This window comes from Rhipicephalus sanguineus, chromosome 6 (genome assembly GCF_013339695.2).
Source record: "Rhipicephalus sanguineus isolate Rsan-2018 chromosome 6, BIME_Rsan_1.4, whole genome shotgun sequence".
Lineage (NCBI taxonomy): Eukaryota > Metazoa > Arthropoda > Arachnida > Ixodida > Ixodidae > Rhipicephalus > Rhipicephalus sanguineus.
In genome coordinates, this window is record NC_051181.1 from 126,986,246 (window position 1) to 126,996,271 (window position 10,026).

Here is a 10,026-nt window from a genome sequence, read left to right on the forward strand (position 1 = left end):
TTGAGGTGTTAATTGAGCTTAGATTTTTACATTGCCGATAGGCAAATATCGAGACAGGAAGCTTTTAAAAATGGCGGCCGCTCCGCTACCGCAGGTGCCCGAGAAATTAAAGGCGGTTGTTCCTTACGTAAAAATAGCAGCCGAGCATGACTCCAGAGACCCGATCATCGCCTACTGGTGTAAGTGGAACATTATTAAGTCATTGTCATCCGGAGTGCATGACTGTGTGTGGAGAAAAGAGGAGGGGCGGGCCCTAGGAAGCGCAGGCTAGCTGCGTTCCTTGGTTGTCCCTTTAAATGTCACAAGATCACGTAATGTAAATTGGCAACTGCCACTCTTAAGCCCAATTTGTGCGCCACACGGTCTTAATGTTCGGGACGTCCAAGTTCTAGCACTGTAATGGTGTGCGACACGCCAGAAAGACTCTCGACAGCGTCGGACGCTTGCAGTTTCTTGTTGACAGCTAGCGGCGCGCGACAGCTATCCGATATGTCGCGTTTTCTCTCTGCTCCAGGCCGACTCTACGCGCTCCAGACTGGCATGAAGGTTGACAGGTCTTCCTCCGAAAGCAGGGGATTCCTCATGGCCTACATGGATTGGCTAGAGAAGGTATGCGAGTGTAGTTGTGATTAGCGTTTTAGGCGCCCCGCTCGGAACGATCGTTATGACCCAACCGGTTTGATCATCTCCGTATTGAGTGCTTAATACGAAATGATCCCTTAACATTAGAATGCTAATTGATACTGACTGGGTTCATAACAATGTCCGAACGTTCCAATGGGAAAGGCAGTGTTCCAATAGGTCAATACCAATTGAAATAGTGCTACCACTTAGACTGCCGAACATTCCCATTGAGCTATCAAGCAATCAAACATGAAAAGCGCTCTTATAACGGGTTTTCCCAATGGGAAACATCAAAATTGGGAGACCAAGTGAGGTTCACGAGGATGGCTTGGTGGGCTAATTACTAGTACTGAATCTTAGAAAGGTTAGCGCACACAGGGTGCAGAAGAAACAAGCGCTGTGTCTTGTTTATTCTTCACGTTGGCGTCGTCTGCGTGCGTTGTAGCCTTTCTAAGACTAAGTGAGGACTGTGCATCAATTGACACTGCCATTTGGAATTGTCAAGTCTAATTGGACAATTCTCTTTATTACACATTGAAGTGTAGTGTTATCTTTGCTGATTGTAAACAAATGGTATGACCAGTTGCACCAGTTAACTTTTTTTTAATGTGACTGACTACTGCAAGTGGAACAGGAAATGTCACTGCAGAATGAGCAACCAAATGTGTAAAGGTGACATTAAAACTAGTGTGGGTAAAACTGAATTAAATTTTGTGCACGTAACGATTTGTAGCGATTTCATTTTTCTATGTAACATCCTGAAGGTGTTCGCAAGTGTTACACATTGGATGTTGAAGGCTTTTATATCATTGTTCATCTTTTGAAGCTATCATTGAACTTCTGTTTTGTTTGGATTGCGACTGCCAGCATAGCTTGACCAACTATAATTTTTAGCTACGATGACTTTTTGTCTGACCTAGCTGACTAGAAAGGATCGGTAAGGCTTTATAGCAAATGAACAAGAAGTGAGCACTGTTTGGCTTTCGCTTTAATTTCTTTGAATGGGAAAGAAGAATGTTTTTCTTGTGTAGATAATGCGATACGTGATGAATTGGTTTGGCACGTAAAAGGGGCACACTTTAATTTTACATTGCCGTGTTCACCTTGCTTGAGTGATTGACAGCAAGAATTTTGCATAACGTGCAGGAAAAAGCCAAGAGGAAAGATGAAGAAGCGATCACAAGCGACGTCGTAGCCCAGGCACACATTGAGACTAGAGCGTTGAAACTGTTTCTTTGGGCTGACGGCGAGGACAGAGCGGCACGCTTTAACAAGTATGTCCTTTTCAAATTTTTGTATCGGCCACATCCTCCGTTTCATAAATCGGGTGTAATGCTGTAGAAACTATGCATGAAGTTCGATCAGAAGTATGTGTATGTCTGCGTGACCCGCGCTCGGATTTTATTGTAAACGTGGCCTCTGAGATTGGGTCTGGTTGCTTGCTACCGGAACTAATCGTGGAGGCCGCAATACGAAAACAAAGAGATGCTAAGCGATCCAGAACGACCTATTGACGACCGTATTAATAAAAGGGGTTTGTTTATTTTTGAGGCACAAAGCATCTTCATTTATAACTCAGTCTAAAAACGAAAACAAAAAAAATCGCGTTATGCCTGATGAAATCACTGAACGCGTCTACTGCAAGAAGTCTCCCTAGCTTCCACAGCATTGCTCCTTATATATGAAACGGAGTATAGTTATTATTGCAGTTCGTCTTGCGAAGGTGCTTTGAGCTAACCTCAGCAATTCATTTCACTTTGCAGGAATGTCATCAAGGCGTTCTACACAGCTGCATACCTCTTCGATGTGCTCACAACGTTCGGAGAACTGACAGATGAGGTATGCCAATGCAAGTCTCTTTTTAGACATCTTTCGTTGTTTGCAGTGGGTTATTTTTCTTGAAAGCTCTAACTGTGAAGTGCATATTGTTTACGGACACGGATGTGATAAATGCGGCGCTCCGCAAAACAATAAAGATTTGTGTAGGGAAACGCTGGCGCGTCTCACCCATCTGCCATCTTTTTACTTTTTACTCGTAAATAATTTGTAAATACTATATCTATTGTTCACCTCTCATCTATCTCACAATATATTTTTAATGTGGTAGCATTAGATGTGTGTATGTAGAAAAAAGTGCGCAAGTTAGTGTGAAGCTTACCGTACTTACTGCCAGCGCTGTTGGGTAACAGTGACTGTCGAGGTAATTGCATGTAATTAAACCGACATATTTGCACGTATTGGCAAATATGTCTCTTCTAAATCACCAACTAGCCCATGCTGCCGTTCTACCATGCAATTGAACATAATGCATTTCTCTTGCATTGCCCACTTAATCACCACTTTCTGTAATCTGATAAAGCATTGCAACTGCTGGATATTTTCCAGCTTTTTTTTTGCTCCTGTGTAGCCTGAAATTGAAGTCTGCGTTAAGAATGGGGAAATTGGAGGGCAAGGTATTATAACGAGTTGCTTTCTCAGGTATTTTCACCACTTTTCTGAATCGTTATGGTAGGCTAGCAACTAAGGCATTGTGCCACTAAGCTCAAAGACACTGGTTCAATTCTCAGCCGTGGTAAACGCACTTCGATCGAGACGAAATGCAAAAACGCCCGTGTACTTTGATTCAGGTAAACATTAAAGAATTCCAGGCGCCGAAGTCACCCACTAACAGTGTACATCAAAATCGTATTGTGGTTTTGGCGCTTATTACACCGGACCATTTGCAGTCAGGTTTTCACCACCGATATAGTAGTGGGGAACGTGGCGTTGCGAAACTGGTTTTAGGGGTGCATTCATTGCCGAGTGCGATGTGTTAGAGTTCCTTAAAACCAGTTTAAACATACATTGGTAAGAAAAGGCGAGTAGAAATAGCACGAAAGCCTAATTGCTACATTACGGCAGTCTTGGAAGCAGACATGTGGCAGTCCCTGTAAGTAAGCTGCAATGTCTCGTCTACAGGTTTCCAACCACCGGAAGTATGCCAGATGGAAGGCGGCGTACATTCACCGATGCCTCAAGAATGGTGAGGTACCAGTTCCAGGACCTCTCAAGGGTGAAGACGAAGGATTCGAGGAGGACGCTGGTGGTACGGTCATTTGTTTCAGTGAATAGCATTAGTTTTCACGAAGTAACTTGAGTTTTAGAAATGCCTAATACATCAGCTTTTCGCCGCTTTACCATGACCTCCGTCGAAAGTAGCTGTACTTCCTGGTTTTGAACACTCGCTTTTAGACACTGTCGCGTGCTTTCTTCGGGAAAGATATTCTCTAACAAATGGTTGCCATTTACTTTCCTTTGATGTTCTGGATCTAAGAGTCATTGGGCTAAATACCACAAGTACTCTACTAAATTTTCTTGAAAAGTGTTTTTTCTAAAAATGATTGTTTATCTTGTGGTAAGCTTGTGCGTTGTTACACAACAAACTGCTATTTTTGCAGAAGCAAACGCAGGAGCTGCATTCTTTTTTTTTCTTGTACTTGCGCATCTAATGCTGACCTTTTTCCCACAGTGGACCTAAATATCTTGATGACAGCCACAATCACAATGTATTTTTTACCTTGCACAATCTGACAATGTCTTGTGTTAAAGGGACACTAAAGAGAAACAATGAATTGGTTTAGATTGATAAAGTGTGCTCGGAGAACTCCTGTGTAGTTTATTTCACCACCGTAGGTTTATTATTAGAGGAGAAAACCAAGTTCAAAGTTTCATTTTTAAATTTCGCGCCGAACTTTGTAATTCATGACGTAAAAGACTTCAAAGAGCGTTTAACGTATTTTGGCACCACTGGCTTGACGAAATTTCCACTAACTCGTTATGTCAAGTCTCTGGTCCCCTCAGAAGACAATGTTCTTCGATATAACGATTAGGAACTACGTAGGCCCAAGCAGGCGCCGTCAAAAATATGTGACGTCATGGCAAATGGTGCGGGAATTCCAAGGTGGCGTCGCCACCTGTATTTTCTTTTTGCGCGTCTTCGCGCAGAGAGCGTGATGTTTTGGTATCGTGGAAGACAGGGGCGTAGCCAAGGGGGGGGTTGGGGGGTTCAAACCCCCCCCTGAAATTTTTCAGTTTTGCTTGCGTATATAGGCACGCACACATACAAATGCACGCACGAACATACATAAAGTATGGTTGAACCCCCCCAGAAAAAAATTTCTGGCTACGCCCCTGGTGGAAGACTACTTTACTAATACGAGAAAAATCGTTTTGCTCTTTAGTGTCCCTTTAAGCCTCTTGATAAAATGTTGACTTGTGCAGTGATTCACTGCAACTAAAACACCTTGACTAGATTAAGTAGGGATGTCAGTGGCACCAGATAAACCTTTATCTGATATCTATAGCATGAACTTGTGAGTTCATCCTTTACTAGACCTAAAATAGGCCGATTATGTAGAAGTAGCAATTTTGAATGCTTAGGTAATCTGGGTACATCATGGGCAGGGGTCTTTGATGTGACATTGTGTGCCTCGAGTAGTCATTAGCAGCGCTTACTAGACCATGAAGGGGAGACCCAGCAGCACTGGATTAGAATTTTCTGAAACCCCATGCACCCATTCAGAGAGTTGCCTTGCAGTCAGCTCAAAACACGTTGATGATGGTTACGCATGTAATCAATAGTGGTAACAGTATTAGCGCTTATTCCTAAAGGCCCCCAGACCACTCCGAGTTCGAAGACGAGACAGTAGTTTCTTCCTCGCCTTCACTGCCCTTCCTACTGGTGCTACTGCCTTGTTGCCACTTATATTTCTTAATAAGACTCCTGGACAATGTCAGCACTAAGCGTCAAGCCTCTCAGAATTTCGGGATCTTTGGCTACAGGCTGTTATCTCAGCTTGCGCACTCGTAAACGCACAAAAAGAAGTGAAATCAGTTGATCGCACGCGATAGTCATGCGAGGCAAGACAGAACGGGCGTGCGACTGCATGGCAAAGCAGGGTAGCAGGCAATTCACAACTGATACACCTCGTATATGCACCAATCCAGAGCTTATTTACTCATGACGTCACATGAACAGACTTTAAAGCTTGCGTAACATTGCAGCGGTATGGGTTTGCATCATTGACGAGGCATTTCTTTTTTTGGTCTTCCCAGCTGTCGGCGGAAACCCAAGCCCTTCAAACGGACCGAGTGGAGCAGAGGGAGGCAGCGATGCCTTTCTGCCACTCGTGCCTGGTTTCCCGCACGGTGGCGCCACTGCATCCGGGATGTCGCAGCCGGGCCCCAGCAGCGATCGATCGTCTTACGGGGACCACCAGCCCATGCCGTCGTCCCTTCCCGTTCCTACCCCGGGCTCTCAGGCACCCCCTTCCACACCCAGCGGTTCCACACAGCCTTTGCCTTCGGTGGCTCCGATTGACGACATTCGGGCTGCGAGTAAGTGCTACACTACAACCTCTCAAAGATGCAACCAAATGGTTTCAACAGACAATAGGGCCAAGGAAAGCTGTGGGGTCTCAAAGAGCCGCTCTGGAACAAATGGATGCAGTCTGCACCATCGTGCAACTGAACACGTACATTTATTAGTAGCTTTTACACAACAATGAGCTTGCTAGCTGAATCTTAGAAGTAACCGCAGCAACATGACGAATAACCCAATAGAATGGCAATATAAATCACACAAAGGACATAACACGCACAAGGTACTGCGAGTGAGGTGTCGCTGGCACATTTGACTCGGCACGGGAATCCACGGGAACGAACTGCAGTGTCATCCCCGCGGATCTCCCTTGAGAGCCAACCGTCCATGGCCGTGCCAAGTGAGTCATTGCTGTCCCCGTGTGTTCGCCTAACCTCGCCGACAGGGTGGCACCACTGCGGGAGCAGCGCTATTCCTCGCATGTCGCTGAGTACGCTAACTGCACCGAAGGACGTGTGGGTGCCACAAGGCAAAAACGACTTTACAGGGGGTGATAGCACCCCCACAAAGCATAGGGTACATGAGCTGTTGTCCTTAACTGTCGTGTAGTAATTATGGTGTATACGCCATAATTACTAGACTAAAGTTAAAGACAACAATTGATGTCCCCTCTGCTTTCCTTCTGTTGGATGCATTTGGTTGTATCTAACAAAGAAACGAGCCCCTCGAAAAATGGCCGCTTTCGTTCAACCCCTCAAGGAGATGCTTTTGGTGCCTCTTTTGAACTTGAAGGGACCCTGCAAGACTTTTGAAGGTAGTCAGAAAATGTTGCTCATGTGTAATCAAGGCTCCCATACACGTGTCAGCTAACTGTTATTGCATGGCATGTGGCTGGTTTGTCGTCAAAAATCAGCCAAGAATGGTGGGCGGCTTTTTGTAGTCACATGCAATATTTTGCAAAGCCTACTGAGTCCTGTGTAATAGGGGAGCTGATGGAGTACATTATTTTCTTACACTGGAGCCATAATAACTTGGCACAAGTGAGATTCGTGGAAATAGTGCGGTAGTAACAGAAATTCTAATAAGGGCTCTTCTTGCGGTATTCAGCTGTCCTGTCACAGTGCGTGCATCTTTGGCAGGATTATTTGAAGTGCAGCGGCACTAGACTCTTCTTAATTCAAGGAGCGCAGCAATATATTTATGGAGGACTGTTTGATTCAGTGTAGAGTATGGCTTCTTGTGCTTCTTCACACTAACCTGCAGATGTAGAGAACGTTGGGAAGGTTACTTCACCACGTGGTGTCAGCTCCTTGAGGCACAATCTATCCCGCATTGATAGGAAATAGGGACCTCAGAATTTTTCGAATGCCACATTGCAACAAGTGAGTGTGGCTGTTTTTCAATACTGCACCTTCTAGAAGATTTGGCGCTGTCAAATAATACGATCCAAATTACCGTGGCTTAAAGAGCCTGTATTGTTTTTAACGAAATATACGACTTATAACAATGTTCACGCATTGGCTCGAAGACTTCCTTGAAATGAGGTTTCATTCCTTCGCTCACCTCTCTCTTTGTTTTGTTTTGCAGACGGCGTGGCTTTAAACACTGAAGACTTCATGAAAGCCCAGAAGTACTGCAAGTTTGCCGGCAGCGCGCTGCAGTACGAAGACGTTCCGACGGCCATAGAAAACCTGCAGAAGGCACTCAGGTTGCTCACCACAGGCTCGGAGGGACCCTGATTGCACTCAGGTTCTCCCACGAGCCTAGGCGGACACAACCTCCTCACGATCCCTCCTTCCAACCTGAAGAACTAGCCTAGGAGGGTTCCCCCGCCCTCTTACCGGAAACAACACGTCCCTCCGTGTTCCGCTATGTCTGGTGCAAAGTCATTTTTGTGTCTGTGTTTGTAGCCACCATAGAGCTTGCTTCTACAAGAGCTTTTCACTCCCATAGAAGCGTGAACCGTTGGGCTAGTTGGTTCGAAATTTCTAGGATCAAGAGCAAAAGACTTGTCTATAAAAAACTACACCGATGAAAGGGAACATTGGACTGATATGAAAGACGTTCCAGCTGCAATTTATTTGATAGGCACAAAGAATTCCCGTGAAGACAACCGCGCATGCGCAAGAACCAGTGCACCTTTTATTAAAATGTCTCTTATGAAAATGCACGTTTTCCTAAAAGATACACTAGTTCTTGCACATGCACTGTTAACGTCCACGGGATTCTTCGTGCTTACCAAACTCAGTTGCAAATGGAGTGTCTGTCCTATATCTCTTTCGTCGGTGTAGTTTTTCGTCGACAAGTTTTTCTCACTTGATCCTAGAAATTGTCACCCCCACTTCATTGGGTGGAGCGCTTCTCTCTCTTTTCTTTGCTTTTCTCTTGAGTGAGCGTACAGAAGTTGTATAAGTAATGCATTGTTGTATGCATCAAGCGCACAGCTGGATTTTGCGGAGGTTAGGGATGGCCGATGTGGCCAGCGAACGGTGCCTCATATTACCTGTACGCTGGTAAATTCTGGCACTTGCAGTGCCATCCGTACATCATTCGATGACCGTACAAACAGCATATTTATTTGGCAGGACACTCTACTTGATTTGAATTGTGGCCGTGCAAATGAACTTTGCGTCAGTTTACTTTGACCTGTTGCATTGTTCAAAGGGTACAGGTCGAAGCGTTCATTGCTCACACTTTTGGCCAGTTTGAACATAAGCATTTAGTTGCACTTGTTGCTCTTGCTTGACACAATGTTTCAATGCACCACGCTTTTGCGCTATGTGAGCTTATAGAAAATGTGTTGAAATTAGGCTCGAATGAGTATTGTGCAGGCTGAAATACATGTGATAATAATGTTGTATGCGGCATTACTCTAAAGAAATTGACATATTTTGATTGGTGTTCCAATTTGAGTTGTCTCCTGATGTTCCTGTAATCTAGCCAAAGACACTGAAACGCTTTGTGTTCTAATTAGATAAGCAAACAGTTGCAGCACGATGAACTTTGGTAATATCCAGCTGCAGGAGAAAAAAAATGTGAGCCTGATCAGCCGCGCAAATCTTAATTTTTCACGTTCATTAAGACAGAATGCTAAAAGGTTGAGTGCTGAGATCGGCTATAGTTCACGTAACACAGCTTTCACAGTTCACACAGTTCAAAGTGCATAGCAGTGGAGGAAATCTTATCACTTCTCTGCTTTTTGCTACTACTGCTACTATTTTTAATACTGGAGACAGTTCTTTCTGAAGCTAAGGAAGATTAGTTGTCATAGAAAAGCTACATGTGATGCACATTTTGATAAAGCAGAAACTGTAGTAGTAGCACTTAAAACCAAAAAGAGAGAAAGTGTTGTCAGAGGATCCGAATATCTTGAGGTGACTTATTTTCTCATTTTTTTTTCATGCTAGCCTGTGCCCACGTTTTCGCACTGAGTAGTGCTACACAGTTTTTGTGTTGTAAACCAGTTAGTGCTGAATTATTTTTGCAAGGTATATACATTGACTTGGAATGAACAAGCGAATTGTGGCGGGGTAAAACAGAGCGTCGTTTTTACAAAAATATATCTTTTGGAGTTCTTCTTCGTTTCCGAATAAACTGTGTTAAGCACAGGTATTGCGCGTGGTTGTGTGTGTTCTCTTAGTGTTGTGGAACTGTCGCACTGCGAATGTGATTTCGATGGCGCATTAATAATTGCCCTAGTATATGCATGAAGGAAACGTAAGTTGCAGCAACACATAAAAGTGCTTTCACCTCAGAGATGATGATTTGCTGGCAGTGCATTAAACGGCTCTACACAGCAAATGGTCATATGCCGATGGAATTAACAAGTTAACATGGTGTCAAGTGAATGCAGGAAAGCATGAATTCATATTGCAAAGACTGGCTGGGGTGATGGTTGCCTTTAGCTTCAATGTTTCTCTGAAACAGAAAACATGACCTGCAACACTAAGCTGCAGGAAGGCGAAGCATGCAAAGCAGCCAGCCATTTTGCCTTGTGCATCCCTTATATCCGCAGTAAATTACTGCAGATGCTAAGGTAAATC

General features: G+C 44.3%; 1 protein-coding gene across 1 annotated transcript; it reads left to right on the forward strand.

Moving 5' to 3' along the window:
* Nucleotides 1-32: 32 nt before the first annotated feature.
* LOC119396378 (vacuolar protein sorting-associated protein VTA1 homolog) lies at nucleotides 33-9,279 on the forward strand. The gene is made up of 7 exons (XM_037663576.2): nucleotides 33-179; nucleotides 515-609; nucleotides 1,771-1,898; nucleotides 2,388-2,463; nucleotides 3,583-3,709; nucleotides 5,719-6,000; nucleotides 7,571-9,279. The coding sequence occupies exons 1-7, from the start codon at nucleotides 71-73 to the stop codon at nucleotides 7,720-7,722; spliced, it is 969 nt and encodes a 322-aa protein (XP_037519504.1). The 5' UTR covers nucleotides 33-70; the 3' UTR covers nucleotides 7,723-9,279.
* The last annotated feature ends 747 nt before the right edge of the window (nucleotides 9,280-10,026 follow it).